The 23,701-nt window shown below is 41.7% G+C and overlaps 1 protein-coding gene across 1 annotated transcript in view; it reads left to right on the plus strand.

The window, feature by feature from the left end:
• The window catches only part of ITPR2 (inositol 1,4,5-trisphosphate receptor, type 2), a 450,179-nt gene that overhangs the window by 231,493 nt on the left and 194,985 nt on the right, over positions 1 to 23,701 (plus strand). The window contains exons 36-37 of the mRNA XM_004693199.2: positions 2,675 to 2,817; positions 5,619 to 5,727. Of these exons, the coding sequence (XP_004693256.1) occupies positions 2,675 to 2,817; positions 5,619 to 5,727 (252 nt within the window). The remainder of the gene's footprint in view (positions 1 to 2,674; positions 2,818 to 5,618; positions 5,728 to 23,701) is intronic.

Genomic DNA, 23,701 nt, shown 5'->3' on the forward strand with positions numbered 1-23,701 from the left:
TTTGCTAAGATAAGGAGAAAGGAGAGTTGCCATCAGTGTTCCTTTTTTAAATTAAAAAAAAATTTTTTTTAAAGATTTATTTATTTGTGCATACAGAACTGGGGTACAGGCCAGAGACTCAGAGGTGGCGAGAGGCTTCACCAGAGACACAGTGGGGAGCAGAACAGGCAGATTGATGAAGTACACTGCTGAGGGGAGCAGCGGGTGGGTCAGGAGAGGTCTGCCTCACCATGCGGTCACCTCTGGGGCAGGTGGAATCGAACTCATGCGGAAGTGGCTTAAGCTTCTTAGTGCTGTGCTTTAACCCGCTGCACCACCAGGGAGGGCCGCCATCAACGTTCTTGATGGGGAATTTTGCACTTGGGATACCCACTTGCATATCTGTGTGGGCGTGTTAAGTTAGTGGCTGGAAACTCAAGTGTGAGTGGTTTGGAATGCTGTCCATGGAAGGAATACCAACAAGGGAAGTTTCATCAAGGATGTGATAATGAAACCATGGAATTAGGTGAGATGCCTCATGGGAAAGTGTAGTTATTGATGAGAAAGGACTAGGAGTCAGGGAAGAAATGGTCAAGATGCACATGTAAAATAAAGTATGATGGTGAGAGCCAGATCAGGAAGTGGATGAAGGCAGCAGTGAGCTGTGCTGTGCTCTTCAGGGCCTGGGTATGAAGACAGAGAAGGATCCATTGGATTTGGCAGCACGGTGATGAATTCAGCTACTGGTACTTGCTAATAAGGATCACTAACAGTTTCTAAGGATTAATAAGTGATGCTGACCTTTAACCATTCCATCAGGTCCATGTGATGGTGGTGTCCTGAAACTTGTGGGGAAATGAGATGATGCTTTTGCATTGTTGGCCCGTGGTCAAAGAGACAGAGGCACATTTTTTTTTTTTTAAAGATTTAGTTATTTATGCATACAGAACTGGGGTATAGGCCAGAGGTGCAGGGCAGAGTGGGGAGCAGAACAGGCAGACTGACAAAATACACTGCTGAGGGGATCAGCCAGTGGGTCAGGAGAGGTCTGCCGCACCATGTAGATCACATCTGGGGTGGGGATCGAACTTGTGCTGCAGCGGCTTTAGCTTCTTAGGGCTGTGCTTTAACTCGCTGTGCTACCAGGGAGGGCCCGAGACAGTATTTTTTGTCTGAGCACCATTTTTGAGTCAGTGAAATGAAGAAGAGAGGCCATCTGAGCAACAGGTGCATTTTAGTGCTGCTTAATTTAACATGATTATTCAATGGAAATATGCTCTTCCCGCTTTCATGTAATATCTCATATGTGTACCTAACTACTTTTTGTATACACTAGACACTACATATTATATCTCATATGTGTACCTAACTACTTTTTGTATACACTAGACACTACATATTATATAAAGGATGTGATATTTGCTATTTGTTATACCTTCCTGGTATTCTGATTTTCTTTTATCAGAAATTTCTCAGAAGCTCATTTAGACTAGTTAATAGTAAATGATTAACATTAACTCCTTTAATCTAGCTCTAAGGAAATCAAAAGTCTTTCTTTCCATGTTGCTTTCCCTGAGACTAACAGGAAGCAACTGACAGTTCTCTGCTTAACAAAATATACCATTACCGTGGGTGAATAAAATGTGGGGTTATGTGAGAAGATTTTTTTTTTTGTCTTCTAACAGTTATTTTAGAAACAGAGGGGGAGGCTTTAATCATCAAAGAATGTTTAGTAAATGATTGTTGCCTATAGTACATCCAGAAACATGTCAGTTAGGATGCTTCCAGCTATAATTAACAAAATGTTCAAGTAAAAGTAGCTGAAACAACAAAATAGGTTGTTTCCTTGTGAGAAACCTGCACTTGGGTTTCCCCAGACTGGTGAAGTCAAAAAGGCCCTCACAGGCTGGTCTCTGAAGGTCACATCAGCACTGCCTGACTGGGATCCACACCCTCCAGCTGTCATGAGAGTCAGGAGTATTTCCAAAAAAGCCTGCCCCCCTTCCAGTCCCTCACCCCCACCCCCTACATACACACACATTCTGTAGACTTCCCCAGTATCTCATTGGCTAGGACCGTATTATCATCATACCCAGACCGGTCACTGGCAGGGGAAGTGGCATCACCCTGACTGACTTACACTTATTGACCTTGATCCTTGTCTCCTTGAGAGTATTGCTGCCTGATTCTGAAACAGCATGGAAACTCTGTGAGGATGAGGGTGAAGAGAGGCCATTGACGGCTGTATTGATCAAACATGTACTTTGAAATATCTTTGGACCTGTGTGGAAAATTAATACTGCTTCAAATAATATACCAAGGCATGCCACCATGGCAAGGAATGGTTTTCTCCAATCACCAGTGACACTGGAATCATCTCTTCCCCATCATGTCCTAGTTCTTTCCAGTTTGATGAGTACCTGTCATGTTTCCATTCTAATCCTAGACCAGCTGAAACACTAGCTTTGCTGGCTTAGCATCACATCTGTATTTCCTTCAAAATCACACAGCGGTCCACTCCCCTTCTCTAGAAATGACTGAGGAGACCAGCTGCACCATCAGCTGAGACCTCACTCGGCGTCCACCTGGGGCTGCCCACAGGTCTTCTCTGCTAGGCACTGGAGTTTGTCATGTCTTTGGAGGATGACATCTCACTGGGGTCTTCATGAGGGTCTTCTTGTGCTTCCTTCCTCAGGACGTGGTGGCCTCCTTGGAGCAGCAGTTCAGCCCGATGATGCAGGCTGAGTTCTCCGTGCTGGTCGATGTGCTGTATAGTCCGGAGCTGCTGTTCCCTGAGGGGAGCGATGCCAGGATACGATGTGGCGCCTTCATGTCCAAGTAAGAGCTGGGGTCATGTCCAAGTGCCGCTGGGGTTCTGTGGCGCCAGCAGACAAGCCACCTGGGCAGCCCTGCTTTCACGCTGCTGGTGCATGATGGCCACCCGTGGATTGTGGGGAAAAGGTCCTTGTTCAGATGTACTTCCAGACTCATTTGAGTCAATTGAAATTAGAAGCTATCATGATTTACTAAAATTAACTGAAAATGAAATGGTTGTTATTGGACACAAAAAGCCATAATAAGCTGGCATTTGGGTTTGATTCTTTTCTATAAGTATATGATGTGGCTGTTTACCACCACTGGTTTTCAGGGAAGGATGGAGATGCCATGGGCATTGTTTGAAACATGCTCAGGTGTTCACTGGCGCCTTGGCTAGGCTGCTACCTGCTGCCATCCACGCTCTATGTCTTTACTCTTCAGAAAAGAGTAAGCTTCAGTTAGTTGTTCAGAGAATTGTTTTCTGACTCAGCATCAAGAAGCGTGAACTCAGTGCCCATTTCCCGAACTCAGTGCCCATTTCCCTCTCTCATCTGTTCTGCACAAAGCCTCTGGAGGTGGTGGCCAGTCTCACTGGGGAGACAGAAAGCTGAGTGAGGCTTAGGGATGTCTCAGGCCCAGCACGCGGCCATGCTGCCATGGCGATTCTCACCTGCAGCATTGGTGTGTCCTTATTTTTCTCAGCATTTATGTGGTATTCTATCAGTCAAGTCGATGTGTTCATCCTAAAATGTTTCTTTTTAATAGTAAGAGGAAAATCTGCTAGTCTTCTCATGGACAATATCTGCCAGTATAAGAAGTTGTGAGAAAAAGTGCTGCAAGCCTCAGAAAGAAGAAGCATGTCTCCATGTGGAGGGCATGTTCCCCAAGAGACTGGCTGTGCTGGATCTTCCTGGGGAGACACCTGGGTGGGGAGGTGGGTGAGGATGCCAGTGCCCTTGACCGTGATCCATCCTGGTGGTTTCAGGAGTAGGGAAGGACGTAGCTGACAGAAGTCCCAAAACCTGTGCTGTGACCGTGATGCACTAAAGCAGTCAGTGAAGAGCTAGGGAACCCAGGAATGGCTCCTGTCTTTTACCTGTTAAAGCTGAGATCTGGGGAAACTTGGTGTGAGATGGGAATTGCCAGTGGGGAACGTGTTGCAGAATGGGTAAAGCTTCTCTTTTATGGCCAGGATTCTAGATTCTTGGCTTTAAATCCATTGTGTCTTGAGGAGACTGGGGAGAATGTACTTGCTGGACATTTGCCAGTCTTCTACTAAGAATTTTTAAGTGATGAGCTCCAGAATATCTACAAAACTGATGAGGCCAATAAGAGAGAGGGAAAAAAAAATTGCCAAGTAATGCAGTATAAAGAGTTTTTGAAAAATGCCCTTCGTTGCCTATGAATCTGTATTAATGTACAGAAGATATATTTAAAAGAGGGCAATAAGCTTGAGGAGTTTAACTCAGGAAATGAATGCACTGTAGATCTCTGAGTCTGGGTAGTCTAGACCCAGGGCTGCTGCACTCTGCCTGCAGGCCAAATTGATCTCCTTGTTATTTTGGTAAGTAAAGTCTAGTTTGTTTTTCTCTGCTATATCTTTAACATAATTTTTATTTTTGAATCACCTAAATGTTCAGAATAAAAAATAGTAAGAGACACAAAACAATGCTAATAAACTTTTATTGAAACAGCGTCAGGTGTTCATGGGTACATCTGCTATGATGGTGGAGCCCACCAGTTGCCACCCAGACCTACAGGACCCACCAGGCTTTGCTATTCGGCTCTTCAGAAAAAAAGCTTTCCAACCTGGCAACAGAAGTAGGCTGTCAGTGTGGTTCTCCTGTCTCCATGTGACAATTTACATGAAGATTTAATTCCTGAAAACATTCAGCTCCTCGGTCACAGCACCTGTTTAAGTGTTCAGTGGCCATAGGCAGCTGACCAATTTGACAGCAGAGATGCAGGACATTTCAGCTGTGGCAGAGAAAGCTCTGTTGGATATAGCCTCTGAGAACTTAGAGACACATGTCTTTGGAGGTGATATAAAGTCACTCCGAGGAAGTGCTGGTCTGTGCTGAAGCAAGATTGGCCTGTTGCAGGCTTGGTAAGCATCCAGGAGAGGCAGGTTGCTGTCGGGGTGGGCAGCAGGCACCAGGCGCTGGGCTGCAGGCAGGTGGCAGAAAGGATGTGTCCACATTGTAGCAAGATTTGTAAATGGGTGGATTGTCTTGATGCTAGGTTTTTTTTTCTTTTTTCTTAATCACTTTTTTTTAGCTTTATGTATGAAGTAATTTTCTGTATATTTTGACATTCTAAAAGTAGAATTTCTAGAATACCTGTTTCTATAAGCATGAGCAATGAAAAGCAGCTCAGTGATGTTAATGGAAACCAGACCATAGCTTCCTATGCTAAGGTCTCAGTGTTGTTCATTATCACTGCTATATAATTAGTGTCATTTAAAACAAAGAGAATAAGATGGTGTAACATAATATAATAAAATATACTGCCAATACTCACATCTCTCTACAGGTATGTTTTGTTCATGAGATGGAATGGAAGAGTTTTAGTTTTTCAAAAAGAATTCCATCCCATTCAAAGTATGCTACCTGGAAATAGTGAAGCTTTCCACTGCCTGGAAAACAAAGCATGTGGAGCAGCTGACTTGTAATTTAAAAACTTTAAAGTTTCAAAACTTTGTGAAATTTATGGTTTACTTCATATTCTCAATAGTATGATGGCTTTCTTTTTATTATACAGTGTTAGTTCATAGCGTGAAGAGAAATCACTGTCCTATTTAAAGTTTGATCTTTTGTCTTAAGGTTGATTAATCATACAAAGAAATTAATGGAAAAAGAAGAAAAGCTGTGCATTAAAATTCTTCAGACTTTGCGAGAAATGCTGGAGAAGAAAGACAGCTTTGTGGAAGAGGTAATTTTCTTTAAGTTTTGATATTCTTAAATTAAGGTGGAATTTCTAGAATACTATACCAGTATATTACAACAAGCTAGTATGTGACTACAGGTATTATATTTTAATGGTATATGGTTTATAGGAATAAATAATTTGAGTTTTTATAGTCGTCTTTTTTGTCTGGTTTGATTTGAGAAATAGCTAGGTCTAGAATGGCACAAATATTTAGCATATTTGTATTTGCATTATATTTTAACTTGACTATATATACAGATAGTCATCTAGTTTCAATGGACTAAAGACTCCCCTGCCCCCCCCACCCCCCAGCCCAACAAAAAGCAACTAAGAGGCATTGTTAATATTTTGTAAAAAGTTTTGCATGCTGAAATGTCAAAGCATTTTGCATATGTTGAACTTTTTCATTGGAAATATGTGTTCATATTATTTTTATAACATTATGCCAGTGTTAAAGAATAATTCTTTTAACGTCAATGGAATAGCATGTTTCTGTTCTGAATATTTAATTAAGCATTGTACTGATGATGTTCAGGAAATTTCAACTTGTAGGTAATAAGTCTTTTATTAGCAATGACAGCTCAAGTGCTTATTCATGGACAGCTGGAGGCATGTTCAGTGTTCCAGGTGATGCACACAGACATAAAATGTGGGCTGAGACAATTTTTTAGCTAGCCTCTGACTCTTTGACATTGCATAACACACAAAACTTTTATCAAGTTCCTGAATGACTTTCTGGTCTTTTTCTTTAAATAATCATATAATATGTTTAACATTGGAGGAATTTTATGTATGCATGTATATTGATTCCAAAAAATGATTATAGTGATAGGTTGTTTTATTTATTTGAAATGTATTCTTGTATAAAAAAGAAATGCAGTAGAATCTGGGATATTGATAGAGGGGTCACAACTTCAAAATACTCTATTTGAGTTGGAAGCTTGCATCCGTGAACAAAAATTCTCCTGCCTTGCACTAGTTCTTTTCATTATTTAACTCTGCCTGCAAGGTGAATTATCAGTCAAGGTATCAGTGCAATTTTAGCAAAAGTCTCTGAGACACAGGACTCACAAATTCAATGTATGTGTTTGAGTAGATATTAGGCTTTAAATAAGAGTTAACTGAGTTCTCTGACACTTTTTGTTGTCTCTGTCCAATTCTTTCAGTAATGCTAGAGGTGGGTTGACTTGTGGTAAAGAACTATCAATAGATTCTAAAGTAGGAAAATGGGCTCAATTTAAGTTTTTGACAGCAGAGTGATACAGGTGTTAGTAGTAAGTTGTGACGAACAGCACTAAGTGTAAAGGCTTCACTGTGTGAAATGGACTATTACTGGTTTACTCTAAAGGAAAGGAGGGAGGAAATCAAGAAAGACTTTACTTTGCTATATCAAGTATATTTTAGTGTATCTCCCAGACCTCCCTAAAATAAATCACCTTGGCATCTTTCACTTCTCCCTTCCCAGCTGTCACTTGTCCAGACTTTCATGATATGGAACACTCTGGTGGTTCAGTTCCCTGGGACCTCCCAGAAGGGAGGCACACTTCACAAAATAGGATGTGAGTGGCACCACCCGGCCCCCACAGCACAGCCTTCTGGCAGAAAGTGAAGCTGGGGAAGGCTGGTGGGGAGCATCACTCCATCAACTAGCATAGCTGCGGTGAGTTGCTCCCTGGGGACTGAGCACTTGATGCAGCTGGCTAAGGGTCGCCCTGAGACTCCTGTGAGAACCCCTCAGGAATCACCAGAGCCTCTGCCCCACTGTGGTGTTCTGGGTCTCCATTGTGTCCCCTCTGTTCTCCCCACTTTCTGCTTCCTCAGTTGCCTGAAGTGCCCCTCAGCTATTCCTTGCTGCACCAGCTGCATCTGGAGTCCTGGTAGCTGACACCCACCAGCCTCACTAGCCCTAGAGTGTTCTTTGTAGACCAGCTAATGCATAGTCCTTGTCATATGTTCCAGCCAGTAGTAATTGCTCTGTCAATAGAATTACAAAAAAAAAAAAAAAATCGTGCTATTCTTTTATGACACTTCAGGCTGTTTCTGTTTCTAGCCCAAGCTTCTTGTTTTATAGATGATGTCATTGAGACTCAGAGTGGTTATGCGATATGACTGAGGTCACACAGCATGTGCCAGACATTGGATCTCTTTCTTCCCTGCTATTGTTGATAGTCATTATGTTCTAAGCATAATAAAAACAAATATTCTCTATCACTATTAAGGAAGGCTCATATATTTTTTTGAGCTTGTTTTGAAATTCAAATTTTAATTCATAGGTGGATAGACTGTAACATCAAAATAGTTAAAAGATTCAGAAAACATCTACAAAAATATTAAAGACTGTGGAAATATCGTCACTTTACTACAAAAAGAAAAAAGGCGAAAAGGACTTACAGTTAACCATTTCTTAGTGGTCCTGACTGCTAAGGACAAAGTGAGAAAAAGTGATGCCTGGAAGAGCTCTAGATTTCAGACCACTTGTTATTCTTTGTTTTGGAACGAGGAGCATTTCCATCAGTAAACTAGAAGACACCCTCCACACCCAAGCTATTTGAAAGAAAAGCATGTTAGATCCAGGATAATTCTAGTACCTATACTCGGTGACATGACTAAGTGAGATCTAGCTAGTTCTTTGTAAACAGTTGGTGCTTAATTATCTGTGTCAGTGCATAGGAGTTAAATGATGCACCAGTCTGGGTAAAATCTTATTGGGTAATGGTTTCAGAAACTGGTAGAAGCTGTTATTTTATAATTTTGCTCTCAGAGAAACCCTCACTGTCATCAGTAAGGGGACAGTGGCTGTGTCTTCATGACATCATCCACTTCCTTTTACCAGAAGCCTTGTGTTTTAAAATCATGCATATTTGTTTTCTTACAGTTGGGTGGTCAAATCTTAAAACCAAGGTGTTAATAGGATATATTTGTTCTGGAAACTCTTAGGGGAGAACTTGTTTCTTTGTGCTTTCTAGGAGCTTCCTCATTTCTTGGCCCATGGCCCCTTCTCCATCACCAAGGCCAGTGGTGCACTGCCTTCCACTCCTTTCTCTCTTCCTCCCATATCATTGTGATGTTTCCTCTTCCTCTCACTCTGCTGACACTTTTTTGTAAGGATGCTCATGAGTACATTGGGTCTACCTGGTTAGTCCAGCATCTCCTCATCTTAGGGTCCTTACTAAATCTCACCTGCAGAACCCCTTTTTCCCTGTAAGTACGTCAGTTAGGGCATAAACATCTCTGGGGAGGACCACAGTCCAGTTTCTCACAAGGACCCTTTACTGACCTGGGCATGCAGGTGTAGAGCATGCCTGTGACTGATTAAATTACTATGTATGCTCTTAAAATGTATATGAATCACAAATGTTCTTTCACATTACTGTCTTCAAAATATTTGAAAGAATTCTAATAACTTTCTATGTCCATTCTAGGAGGCCTCTGGAGCAAGCAGTGTTACTTGCACACATGTGAGGTAGAAAGATTCAGAGAAATGAGTTGTATTTAATCATATAAGTTAGGTGGTTGTCTAATAGCTCATCAACCTGATTTCTATTATATGTGTTTGAACTGTCCGCAGTAGATCTCCCAGAATTAAGTGAAGACAGAAAAACAAAGGTGTTTCCGATGAGCACACCTAATAATGCATTTGAGATCCACTATTTAAATTTAAATGTCATCTTAAAAGAAAACCTCATTTTCATTTTCTGTTTCTTTCGTCACCCATGTCAGAAATAATGTGTGTGTGTGTGTGTGTGTTTGTTAGTGTAGATGGTAAAAATAAAAAAATAGAGCAACAAAGTGTAAACTGGCTTCATGGATAGTGTGGGCAACCTGCAGAACAATTTCCAGCTCTGAGATTTTGGTTTTCTCCTTTTGCTGGCCTGCTCTGTAGGCCATATTGGGGAAAACCATCTGGTAACCATATTTTTATCCAGTATTTACAACATTTTACCTTGATAACAATTTACAAGATTTGTAAGTTATAATATATTTGATTATAACTCCTAAATTAGCTTTATATTTTTCCTTATTTCCTGCTTCTTAGTTTGTGCCAAAAGGCTGACAGGTAAGATAGGTGTGAGCCACGTCTTAAAGAGTCTCCACAGAGTAATATAAGTAAAGGGGTCCTAATTTTCTGTTATGGTGTCTCTGAAATCATCTAGTGATCATAAATGTACTGTTGTAGTATTTATTTTCCTTGACCCGTAAACTTTGAAAAATATATCTAGAAAACTACTATCAAAAAAACTTAGTGAAATTTTAGAAAATTTCCTTTTAAGAAGTATTGTCTTTTTAGGCAAGTCTGACAGGAAAGCAAAATAAATATCACAAAAACATCACTCTAACATTCTGGAAAACTTAGTCCTCCTTTAAGATTGGTCATGTTTGAAAGGCTTTTTAGGTCACAACAGCAGACATATTTATTTACACTTAAAAACTATGTAGAAGGAAAGTTATGGGGGAGAGAGAGAATAGAAAAAAATGCCTTCTAATAGCTGTCAGGGCTGTATTATTTCTAATGTTTTCTAACCTTAAAGTCATTTTGATCTAATCATCTTTCTATGACCTCACTACCACCAAAAAAAAAAAAAAAAAAAAAAAGGCTGGGAGAGATTCTCTGAATCTTTCTACCTTACACGTGTGCAAGTAATACTGCCTGCCTAGATGCCTCCTAGAATGGATGTAGAAAGTTAGTAAAATTCCCTCAAATATTGTGATGACAGTAAAGTGAAAGAACGTTTATGCCTCATGTACATTTTAAGAGCACATGTAGTAACTTAATCAGTCACAGGCAAGTTCTGCACCTACATGCCCAGGTCAGTAAAAGGGTCCATGTGAGATACTGGACAGTGGTCCTCCCAGAGATGTTTATGCCCTAACCAGGCTACTTACAGGGAAAAGGGGGTTCTGCACATTCTGTTTCATGGAATAACTTCATTATAGCTCAACACTTCTGTGCCTTTAGAGGTACCTCAAGTCCGCATCTGAGTAAGGCTCTATGTGGCAGGGCAATAGAGACAGGAAGTGCTGTGTGGGTTTGATAAAGGTGGGGTGACATGGGGAGCAAGAATTAGGGATGTACTCAGAGGGTTAGCTTGGTTTCAAGGGTGTTTTTTCAGCTTTCTTCATTTTCCACTGGTATACATTCTCATTAAAATGTATCGAGCATTACAAATTTTTGCTTGTAAAAGGAAGAGACATACATAAATCATAAAAAGTAAAGCTGTCTATAAGATCTGATCCCAAATACATAAAATTCAGTGCTTTTGTACTTTAGAGTTGGAAAGATAATGAATAATGAGCATATTTACTGGGAACCCATGGAAGTTGACCTTTTCAGAATACTAATCATATTTCCCTGAAGGTGTTTTTTTATCTACTCATAAATTACACTGACAAACATGTAGTCTGCAGGACAATAAAGATATTAGGCTCAATGTTTTAAAAATCTTCAGCTTTAAAACGCTATACGTCCTTGGGTGACTACTGCCGTGAAATCTGGCAGCTGCCCCTGTAGTAGAGCGCTGCATGGTACGGTATAGCTATGGTGAGGTGTCAGGCACTGGCTTCTCTAAAGGCACGGCAGTCAGCAGTGACTGCATGTCAGATACACTTCCCCACCATTTCTATGTATTGCCTTATTTAATCAACCGTTTGCCACAGGTCATGGTGTTCTCTCTCACTGTGGAGTAGAGTTTAAGGTCTAACATCTCGTGGGTGGAAGAGAGCTGGTGGTGTTCCATCCCAAGCATTTCGGCTCCCAAGCTCATGTCTTTGCTAGCAGAACAGAACCAAACAGCCTATGAGACTTATAATGATAATTCTTCTATTTGTAAGATTGTCATCTAAATTAAAGGAGACGTAATTTCACTTTATTCTTGACTGAATGTGCAGTTGTGTCAGCTGTAAAGCATTAGGGAGCTGCGAAGGAAAGGCTTGAAGGTTGTAACTGAGCTGACGGGGCCTGGGGGACGAGGATTAGCAACTCTGGAGGTCATCATCCCCCTCCCTAGCCCCTACCTGTGCTCAGGCTCTGAATTTCCAGTAGCTACAGAATTCTCGGGTCCTTTATAATATGGCCATCCCAGAACACTCCTTGTGTCTCTGCAGTCTTCCACAGCCAGCACAGCAACAGTGGAGAGCCACTGACCTTGCCAGATGTCCTGCTGGGCCAGGGGGCATGTCCATCTTGAATGACAGAAAGTGGCTTCTCAGTTTGAAGCTGGTGTATGGAGGGAGATGAGCTAAAGATTGTTAAAAACGATGCCTTGAGTTATTTTTAAGATATCTTCATCTTTTCTGTAACTCCAAAGCTTGCTGTCTACTGGATTAAGAAAAGTTTATTCTTTTCCTCAGGAGGGGAAAAATAATCATTATAAGTGATCTCTTATTTCTGATTTTGAGGAGCGGCAAAAGTAGCAAATCAGAATTGTGCCTAGGAGCTTAACTCCTAAATCTGACATGCAGGCCTGTGGGGCCCAGCGCAAGTTACACAGCTGTGAATATATGAATTCCAGCCTGTTCCTCTTGTGGTGAGTCTGTGCAAAGTTACTCACCTTCTCTGCATATGCTCATTTCACTGTCTAGCAGGCAAATCAACTGAAGTAGAATTGCTACCCAGCATGCACTGTAGCTTAAGAATTCAGTAATAACTTTTTTTTTTATTAAAGATTTATTTATTTAATGCATACAGAACTGGGTACAGGCCAGAAGTGCAGAGGTGGTGAGAGGCTTCACCAGAGACAGAGTGGGGAGCAGAACAGGCCAATCGACAAAGTACACTGCTGAGGGGAGCAATGGATGAGACAGGAGAGGTCTGCCGTGCCATGTGGTCACCTCCCTGGCTGGGGATAGAACTTGCATTGAAGTGGCCATGGCCAGCTTCACAGTGCTGCGCTTTAGTCCCCTCATCACCAGGGAGTGCCCAATAATAACTGTTTTTGCTAACAAAATTATTTCAGTTTTAGCATCAGATGGTGTTGTAGAGCTTATTAAATATATTTTAGAAGTGAATATAGTTTTTCTTGCAGTATTCAAATGTTTTAAACTAGAAACATAAGAGGAATTTTAAAGCTGTTGTACCATCTAAGTTGCTCTTGTATTGTGATGTGTGTGGGGGTGTGTTGCTTTAACTTGGTAACTAATTTGTTGGAAATAGGAAAATATGTTAATGTCTCCTTATGAGAACAGATCTATTTTAGAAACATAATAAACTTTTGAAATTTTTATTATATATCTTCATGTAGGCAAGAAGACTAAGGTTAAAGGTAGGCACAATTACTTTCAGAAATGTACTCCTTAAGAATGCTATTCTGGCCCAGTCATTGTCAGCCTGTAAAGGTGATGGGTTTACTAGATTTGGGATAGTAATCTTAACCCCATTTTACATATAATCATAAAATTCTTAATTAAGCCTTTCCCATATAAAAATATGATTTACATCAGTGCCTGAACACTTATGAGCTATGGTATGATTTTGTGTAAGTTGATGATCAAATATTACCAATACTCCAAAATTAGTCATCAGTTCTTTGCCTCCAGTAAGTATAAGGCATTTCATGGTGAATGATTGTAGGTGAAAATGGCAGTGTGGCTAAACAACAAACAAATTAAAAACAAAAACAAAAAACAAAACAAAACAAAAGACTTGTACCTTGCAAAAAGTAAAGAAAAAAACAGAAAAAAATAAGAGAAAACCCGCTAAAATGATATATTGTGGGCCCTGCCTGGTGGCGCAGCGGGTTAGAGCACAGCACTGAGAAGTCCCCGCCCCGGAGGTGGCCCACTTGGCCCAGCAGTCTTATCCCGTCTCGCCCGCTGCTCCCCTCAGCAATGTACTTTGTCAGTTAGTTTGTTCTGCTCCCCACTCTGTCTCTGGTGAATCCTGCACCTCTGGCTTGTACCCCATAAATAAATGAATAAATGTTTTAAAAAAAAAGTATATTGTGAAATTATAATACGAATTATGTCCTAGAGAAGCTATCCTACTTTTTGAGGAAACAGCCCACAATTAGTTTCTCTTAATTCCACTCAATTCTGCTGGGCAATTGTGAAATCCTCTAGCCCTTCTTGTAGAACTTTCAGTAGCATGCCTAGTGATAGTTTTTCTTTGGTATGGGTTATTATTTGAAGTTAACTAGAAACTTCTTGATGGGAGTTTGATGATGAAATTGAAGTTAGCGAGACACTTCTTGAGGGGAGTTTGATGATGAAACATGGTGCAAAGCCTCTGGGTACTGCCGTTCCCGGTCCACTTGGGGGCCCAGCCTCAGGGCAGACGCTGGCCACATACTCCAACCCCCAAGCCGGTGCCAGCACGTGCCCACACACATTTGTGCTCAGCATGTTTGTGGATGGACTGACTTTCCCACAGGAGAGAGCAGCATTGCTGACTGGGAGGGCAGCTCGCGACCTCACCGGCACATCTGAGAAGTATCATGTGGTGCTCTACTTGCATTGGTTTGTAACCCAGGAAGGGTGGGCAGAACTGTGGCCTAGAGGCCTGACTGGGGGATCACCAGCAGGAGGCACTGTGTCTAACCTGTGGGTTGCCGTTGTTGCTGCCTGACTTGGAGAGGAAAAAGGGGGAACTCAGATATGGCACAGACACATCCAACTCAGCCCAGGGTCGCTGGAGCAGAGGAATGATGATGGTCGAATTGGAACACAGAAAATGGAATTCCTCAGCCACTTCCAGGGATACTTTCCCTTCCAGGGATACCTCCCTTCCCTGCTCTGGGCACAGAGCAGTAAGCAGGGGACCTGTCATTGCACCCCTGGAGAGTGTGGAGACAGCAGGGCCTCTGGGGAGAGCTGAGGTCCAGCTGAGCAGGGACACACCAGGTAGGCCAGGTTAGCTGGTGTGAACAGTGCAGAGGCCCCTCTGGCCTCCACCAGCATCAGGTCTCCTATTGCAGGGCAGGATTGGTGTCTGGGGCTACTAGGCTCTGGCAGCTCCTGGAGGAGGCAAGAGATGCAGAGGTGGTGAATTCTACAGATCAGACTGGGGCCCAGCTGTTCCAAACCTTCATCAGGTCTCTCAGAGGAGATCTGCAGCCCAGGGTGTGCGACTCAGAGCCAGTTCTTGGGCCTCTTCTAAGAAGCTACTTGCAAATCTGCAAACTCACTCTCAGGTCCCCTGGGATCCTCTTCACAACGCTCTGAGTACTATTTTGAAATCTCCATCTTTTTTTTTTAGAAAGACAGTGTGTTTTGTTTTCTTTTTTAAAAGGTTTATTTATTCATGCATACAGAACTGGGGTACAGACCAGAGGTGCAGAGGCAGTGAGAGGTTTCACCTGAGACAGAGTGGGGAGCAGAACAGGCATATCAATAAAGTACACTGCTGAGGGGAGCAGCGGATGGTCAGGAGAGGTCTGCCACGCCATGTGGGTCTCCTCTGGTGGGGATCGAACTTGTGCTGCAGTGGCTTTTGCTTCTTGACAGTGCTGTGCTTTAACCCGCTGTGCCATCAGGAAGGGCCTGATAAGACTGAGGCTCAGAGACTAAGATGATTAAGAATCAGACCGTGAGAACCCAGCTAAGCAGGGAGTGAAGCAAGGTTTCCTGACCCTACCTGCAGGGAAAACAAAGGATATGTAGTTGTGTTGCCTTGGAAAGCACCTCCTTCAGACTTTGACTCTTCCACTCCCTCAGAAACCTGAGGGTTTTAGAAATCTTCATTGAAAATAGACAGGGAAATGTGATCTCACTACTCTCAGGTTCACTATCCAAATAACAGCTAACACTTTTCCAAATTGTGTTTATTGAGGTGAAATAGGTTTACATTTTTGTATCTGCTCTGGGCAGATAGGTTAAAACCTCTACAAGCCACACTTGCACACTGCCCATCACCCATGCCTCACCTGTGCCCAGTAACCCCCACCCTGTCCCACTGGATCCCTTTCCTCTCCCACTTCCACACCACCCTGTCTGGTTCTTTTTAATTTTTAATTTTCTAATTGAAGTAGTGTTGCTTGACATCACTGTTAATTTTTTTGATTTAGAGGATTTCTCCCTCAGCTTTTCGACATAGCTCTACCTCACCAGAGCACCCCCAGTCCTCACCCCCAACTCCCGCCTCTCCTTCTCCTCTCCTGGATGTCTCAGATCTATGGTCTGCTTTCAAGGGTTTGCTTTACAGTTTGTCTAATTTTGTATTTGGCTTATCTGTATTCCACATACAAATGACAGCGTCCGGTATTTGGCTTTCTCCTTTTGGCTTATTTCACCGAGCATAATCTCCAGCTCCATCCATTCTGTCACAAGTGACAAGAGTTTCTCTTTTTGACCACAGAGTAGTATTCCATTGCATATGCCTACACATCTTCTCGATCCATTCATCTATTTTGGGACGTTTAGTGTGGCAGTTGTAAATAGTGTTGCAATAAACAGAAGAGTGCAGGTTTCTGTTCAAATTAATGTTTTTGTGTTCTTTGGGTAGATACCTAGGAATGGAATTGTTAGGTTGTATGGCATATCCATTTCGAGGAGCCTCCACAGTGCTTTCGGTGGGGGTTGGACCAGTCTATATTCTCACCAACAATGCACAAGGCTTCCTTTTTCCCCACACCCTCACCAACACTTCTCTTGTTTATGGTTGTGTTATTTTTTTAAATATGGGCCAATCTCACTGGTATGAGGTTGCATACCTCATTGTGGTATGATTTACATTTCTTGGTTGACTTGGTTTTATATTTGGATTTTAAGAGTTTATAAACTGGCCCTTTGAGATTTTTTTTTAATTTTTAAAATTTTTTTGTGATATTTTTCTTTCTTCTGATTTGTTTCATATATCATCATCCTCTCCAGATTCATCCATGGTGTCACAAGTGGCAGAAGTTCATTTTTTTTAAGTAATATAATAGTTTATTTTTACATCATTTTGTGCCTTTTTCCATCTCAGTTGTAATCCTCATGGGGTTCCCATCACCAAATCACCCTTGTGCCATCACCATAGTCCAGTGCAAGAACGTCATTTTTTTTTAATTGCTGAGTAGTATTTCCTTGTGTTTGCCTCACACATAGTATGTATATATTTTCCATTTATATTGTGTGTATGTATATGTATACATTGTGTGTATACACAAGTATATACACACATACACACACACACATAAACCAGGTGGTTGGACCAGAAGCTTGTACAACTACTTTACATGTTCATTCAGTAATCCTCATAACAATACCTTGAGGAATCCACAGCCCAGAAAGGTCCAGAAATTTCTCCAAGGTCACATAAAAATAAAAAAAAAATGGTAGGGCCAGGTTGAACACTGAGCTGGCCTAAGTGTTTGGTTCCAGGGCATGTGCTTACAGTCACTGCATGATACTTGTTTTATTCTGATATCAGAATACCACTGAACTGTAAGATGTCACCCATGGCAGGCAGAGGACAGCAGTTTTCTTGTGTAAAATCATGCCGGCCATCTAAAGGTACCTCTTCACATGTTTTGACTAATTTTGAACATCCACCTTTTTCTGATTGCTTCAAGGAAGGCTAAATGTCTGCACATTCCATCTGGTGCTTACTCACTTTTTGATAAATCTTGGTTTCTTAGCACAAGACAGCACACAACATTTTGAATATTTGCAGATGGCTGAGTGCAATTGTTAGGCTTATCTTTTCTCAGTTGTTCCTAGCCTTTGGCTGAATTTTTAATTAAAACTCAAATTATAGACTCTACTCCTTTTATAGTCGTGGGAGAGGGACAACAAATATGGCGTGTTAATAATATGCACAGTACAGCAGCTTGGTATAATAAACCCATGGCATGAAACAATCAAAGAGAGGACCCAAGGACCATTAAAATCATCTTAAATGCTTCTGGTTTATAGTTGTTAGTTGATGTTCTTTTTTACTTTATTACAATCACTATATCTATATTTTTTCCTGATCCCTTACACTCCTGCTATGAGTGAAGCCATCCTATATTTTTCTTTTTCTTTCTGGCTTATTTCACTAACCATGATCCCTTCCAGTTCCATTCATGTTCCCACAAATGGCATAAGTTTATCTTTTTTGATTGCTGAGTAATATTCCATTGTGTATATATGCTATATCTTCTTGATCCACTTATCAGTTTTAGGAAAGGAGACTAGACAGAGATCATTATGTTGCCCAGGCTAATAAATAATAGAGGGGAAACTTTTAACTAAGGTTTACTGCCTATTTTGCCTGTTAAAAACAAGGGGGCCTTAAAAAAAAAAACATGTTAAATGCTTATGATGAAGATCAAATAGATGGAATTATGTGGACAACACTCAGAGACATATACTTCCATCACTTCCATCCCAGGTATTGCATTGATCTCATTTTCTCTGCAAAATGACAGATTAGAGTAATGATGAGTTGCTTGTTAGAAGCTGAGTGGTAACCAGTAACCATCTCACACTTGGGAGTAGCTTTGAGCGGCTGCTTCTTAGAATGCCTCATCATTGACCACTCTGGTGCTTGTAATTATTTATGTTCTTGTTCAGCCTGCAAATAGGCAGTGCCATATCTGGAGTTGGTGAACCCTTGGTAGAGGTGACAAGGCCTTGGCTCCTCGACAGCTTGTTCGCTTTCTTCAGGAATGACCAGCTTTTTCGAGGAGACTGGTGGTATTACTTCCACCATGCTTTGCCCTCATCCTGGCCCCTTATTCAGCTGTTTCTCGCCTCCTCAGTTTCCTGAGATTTTGGTCCCCTCTGTTCTATTCAGCACCTGCTCCTGTGTGTCTGCCTTCATCTTAAATGTACTCTCCACCTTTTTAGCAAAAAGGGAGACTCAGCCTCCCCAGTGGTCTCCTTGCTCTTTTAATTGTAAAGTGGTGTCTTTCTTCCCCCTTTCAGTACGTGAAGAAGCTTTGTTGCATTGTTCCTTCTACATTGATTCCTCTACACACTTTTTTTTAATACAATAGTTTATTTTTGCATTATTTTGTACATTTTTTTCCCCATCTCAATTGTAATCCCCGTGGGTTTCCCATCACCGAGTGATTCCTCTACACTCTTAAAACCCTTAGCTTTGAGATTCAGGCCCTCGCTTTCACCCAGGCCTTGCAGCATCCTGATCACCCCCTCCCTCCATCCTTCCAGGACTCGGCCCCAGCCCTGCCACCATCATGTGGGGTGGCTGCTATCCACGTGGGTTTTGACTATGTATAAGCACATTCCTCCAAGTCTGTAACACGATGAAAGTTTCCATTAACAGGAACTGCTGCTTCTCCTCACTAGTCCATGCAGGCTTGACCTTGCTAGACCTTTACACAAACCCATCCAGCTTGCTTGTGTAGCTCCACCTTGTCTGACTGTCCTGTGACCTAATCAAAACCTCTGACCCCTCTGCTGGCCAGCTGCTCGGTTTTCTCCCTTTCTGTGCATGTCAACCCTAGATTTCCTAGTCACAGGCCCAACTGGTAAACAGCTGTTGGAGAAAAGGCTAGAGGTCTTCACAGAATTGCACGGGAGAGGGAAGGGTCTTTTTTCTGATGAGAAAATTGCAGTGCTGTTGCCAAAAGCTGAGGGATTGGGCGCCATGCAGGTTGGGACACCCAGTGACCACTCTGATTTCATCTACCATCTCTTGACAGATTGAGTTCTTGAAGTTAGTTATTTGGCTGATTTTCTGTGCCTGTGCCAGCTAGCTTTCTGTGCATCGTCTTTCCAAAATGAAGCCAGAAATCTTGGCTCAAAGTTCCCTGGTGATAAAAGCTTCTGCTTTACTATTTGCACAGACACTCTGTGTTCTCCAGAACCCAAGTGACTAGGGATATCGTTTCTCAAGGCTGAGAAAACATATGGTTGAGAGTATGCCGCTTCTCATCGTCTGTAGCCTCCTGACGAGACATCTGCTGTAGCATTTTTTGTTCTTGGATCATGGGCTGTTGTTTGCCAATTGTTTTCATAAATATTAATCTTTGCAATCTTGACTGACATACAAGTTGTTCCTTTTGGAATCCTTTCTTCTTTGAATGCACCATTTGCAAATCATTGTATAACTACAGAATAGGGTTTTGCTTACCGAAAGATTCCTATTTTCAAAGTAGGGGGCTAAAATTCCCAGTGCAAACCCTTGTACTTTTCATTTGAATTATTCCTCCTTTTCCAGAACTAAGTTTATTGCCATTGAAATAATATTTCTACATTAATTTTGCAATAAGAACTTTTCATGTCAGCCCTTGGAACTACCTCAGGAAGACGTGTAAGCTACACTTTCTGATTGATTTGGTCTCCAGCTAGAGGGCGATTTCTTCTTAGGCTGAAACTGTAAGCTGGATCATGATTACAAACTGCACTACCAAGAGTCTATTCAAGATGTTCCCACAATGGCATTCGGTGCATATTAATTTCCAGTCATACCTGTACAGGGAAAAATAATTGACATCTGTGATGGATGGCAGAGTGAGCTTACCTGTTCCCCAGGGGGTGCTGTTGCGTGATGCTGGCATGATTTTGTAGGACTGTGTGACCCCTGCCAGTGTGGGTAGCATGTGTAGATTCTCATCAGGGCTACACACAGTTTTGGGGCTTATTTTTATTGTTGCTGGTAGCTCCTGCTTTATTTTCCTCTTAACCTTAGGGATCCATGATTGAGCACATTTAAAATTGTTTTAATTATTGCTCAATGAATAAAACCCTTTTGAACCTAAGGTATGAATATAACTTCCCATAGATAGTTGACTTTAAGGTCTATCAACAAGACTCATCTGTGTATGAAGCCAGTGGTGCCAAATTCTGCAGGTGACTACTTTCGAAGGAAGATGATTTGATCTTTTCTTCCTTCTAATCTACTGTTCCACACCAAATTTCATCTCTTTTTAAAAATTGATGCAGTGCCGGCTCTCATTGTAAGATCTTGAATGGGATGCCCCATCCTCAGATTTTCAAGAGAAGTTGTAGTCTTTTATTGCTTTATATGCAGATAATGTTTATATCTGTGTTTCAAGGATACAGGCTTACCCTTCTACAAATGTGTTAGCACACCAGGTCACCCCAGCAAAGTCCTAATCCTCCCTCCATCTCCACCCTTGGGCCCTTACCCTTTTGCTCCCACCCTCTTTTTTTTAAATTGATTTTTAAGCCAGAATACCCTATTACTAGGGGAGAGTTAATAAATTGGAAAAATGAAGCAACTCATTGGTGAGCGATGAAACTATGTCTTCAGCTGTATCTAGAGTCATATCAAAATTATAGTTAGATCAGAAGAGATTTTCACATTTTGCTCTCTTTGTGGCTGGCTGTGTCAGGAACTAGGGATGTATCTCATGGTTGAGATCCAGCATCTTCCCTTGGAGGCCTCCTGGCAAGTGTCCTCTCCTCTCTGCAGCTGCCATTTTCTGAGAGAAAATGAGGTTCATGTGTTTGCACACTATCTTGCTGATTCTTGCCAGGGATACTTTCTGGAAAGAGCATAGGGAATGTTTCTCTGTGCATCTGTCTTTGTGAGGAAAGAGGATCTCACATATATTGGAAATTATTCCAGGATTGGGTTAGACACTCAGGAGTAGATGAGGGGGCCCACTTAGGGAGCCCTGCTGTGAACCGCAGGTGATTCTATAAGGTGAGGGCTAGGCATGATGGGCAGGGGCCCACTGGTCAGGGATGAGATGCTGGAGAGAGGTGATTTGGGAAAGCCAGGCCTCAGAGTATATGGTTACAATCAGCCATTACCTATTTAGCTACTGTGATGTGGTGCATCCTGTGCTGAGGTGAGATACTGAGGGAGCAATGGAGCCACTCTGGCTGTTTCCTGATAAAGCACCATAGACTGGTAGACAACTGAAACTGGCGGTTTCAATTTCTGAGAGTAGAAGTTTGAGGTTCATATGTCCATGGGTTGAGTCCTTCTGAGGGCCTTGAGGGAAGGCTATTTTCCAGACATGTCTCATGGCTGGTGACCAACCATGTCTACCCTGGGGCTTCATGTGGGTTTCCCTCTGTGCATGTGCCTGTGTTCAGATTTCCTCTTTTTTTTAAAGATTATTTTGTGCATACAGAACTGGGGTACATGCCAGAGGTGCAGGGACGATGAGAGGATTCACCAGAGACAAAGTGGAGGAGCAGAACAGGGAGACTGACAAAGTAACTGCTGAGAGGCATAATGGGCGGGACAAGAGAGGTCTACTATGCCATGTGGATCACCTCCAGGGTGGGGATTGAATTCATGCTCAAGTGGTTTTAGCTTCTTAGTGTTTTCTTTAACCCACTGCGCCACCAGGAAGGGCCTGGCTTTCTCTTCTTTTAAGGATATAAAGATTGTACTGGATTAGGGCCCATGCTATTGCCCTTGTTTCAATTAGTTACTTCTTTCAGGACTTGGGATCCAACTGTGACTCTATTCTGAAGTAATGGAGGTCCAGATTTCCATGTTAGTTTTGGGGTGACATATTTCTGGTCTAGTGCCAACTCTGTCTTTAATCTACACATAGATGAGGCGCATCCAGATGTTTTCTTGTGATGATTGTGTTGAGTGCAGTTAATGTGCATTGAGTGAATTGCTGGCATCTATAGAGGTAGAGGAAGTTACTGTTAAACATTATTTAAATCAGGCAAATAAACAGAGAAATGTAGAAAAGGGAATTTGCTTTCCTCTTTGTGTTTCCCATCTTGGATTAAAGAAAATACTTGATTGGCACAAAAGCTCCAGTGACACTGAGAGGTACATGGACAGACCTTGGAGTTTAAAATAGGACCATTAGTTAGCAGTTCTGGAAAAGAAAGGGTGTGTATTTGAAACCTAGACTTATAATCTTCAGCCTTGGCTTACTCTCAGTACATCATCCAGTCTTCTTCTTGAGCACTTTGGACTGTTTGACATAATCACCAAGAATTGCACCTTCCCAATATCATCTTTGGAGTATTTGTATCTGATACTGGTCTAATTAAAGAATTATTGAGATCTGGCAAGGTGGCAGCAGAGTGAAGACACTGAAATCACTACTTCCAAGTTCACACAGGAATATAAGACTAAAAATGGACTGTTGACTAACATACTATGAGTTTCAATCAAAATGAGAGCATCCTGTACTCACTAGAAGGAAGATAACTGAGGGAGGCTCAGCGATTGGAGAGCTCTGATAGGAGAGCTCTGATCCAGGAGCACCCAGGTGCCCAGGTGCTAGAAAGTACCTCAGATGGGAGGCTTGCTGCTCTTCAGCCCCACTAAAGCCCTGGAGGTAAAGAGAGACAAGTCAGCTCAGCACCTTCCAGAGACTAGGACTCAATGTGTTACTAGAAGAAGCTGACCACCACAAGAGACCCTTGACTGTTACTAGCTGAGACAACAGATGCAGTTCCACACAGTGGGGGCTGGAAAAACAAGAGATATTGAAACAAAGCACAGCTCAGAACATCCTCCACAACTGCAGTGTCTGGGAGTCCCTCAGCCATCACAGAAGGAACATCCAGAAAGAATGCCAGCCAACAACAGCAACATTGTATCTCAACAAATAGAAAGTATTAGAAAATAGAAGACAGGGAAAAGAAGACTAATAAATACCCAAGCAAGTCCACAGGGGAAAAACTCACCACAGAAAGATCAGTGACCAGAAATCACCAAAGAAATAAAAGAACTTCGCAGCCTACTGGATAGAGAATTCAAAATCATCATGATAAACAAACAAAAAGAAGATGAGAAGGGGAAAAATGATATGAGACAAGCCATCAAGGAATAGAAGAATGCAAACGAAGAAATGAAAGAAATGAAAAAGAAAAAAACAATGTAAGACAAGCAATCAATGCATTGAAGAAAGAAAATGAGACGTTAAAAAAGGAAATAGAAGAAATGTAGGAGATGAAAAGGCCACTAGAGGAGATAAAGAATGCTGGGGAATGTAATGAAAACAGAATAGATGAAATGGAAGAACAATCAGCACTCTCAAAGACACAGAAATAAAGAGAATTAAAACAGAAAAAGAAAGAGAAATAAAAAGGAACAGGAATGAAGAAACATTTCAAGAGCTATCTGACACCATGAGAAAAGGAAATATCAGAATTATAGGTA

This window comes from Condylura cristata, unplaced genomic scaffold (genome assembly GCF_000260355.1).
Source record: "Condylura cristata isolate star-nosed mole 26May11 unplaced genomic scaffold, ConCri1.0 scaffold00036, whole genome shotgun sequence".
NCBI classification, from domain to species: Eukaryota; Metazoa; Chordata; class Mammalia; order Eulipotyphla; family Talpidae; genus Condylura; species Condylura cristata.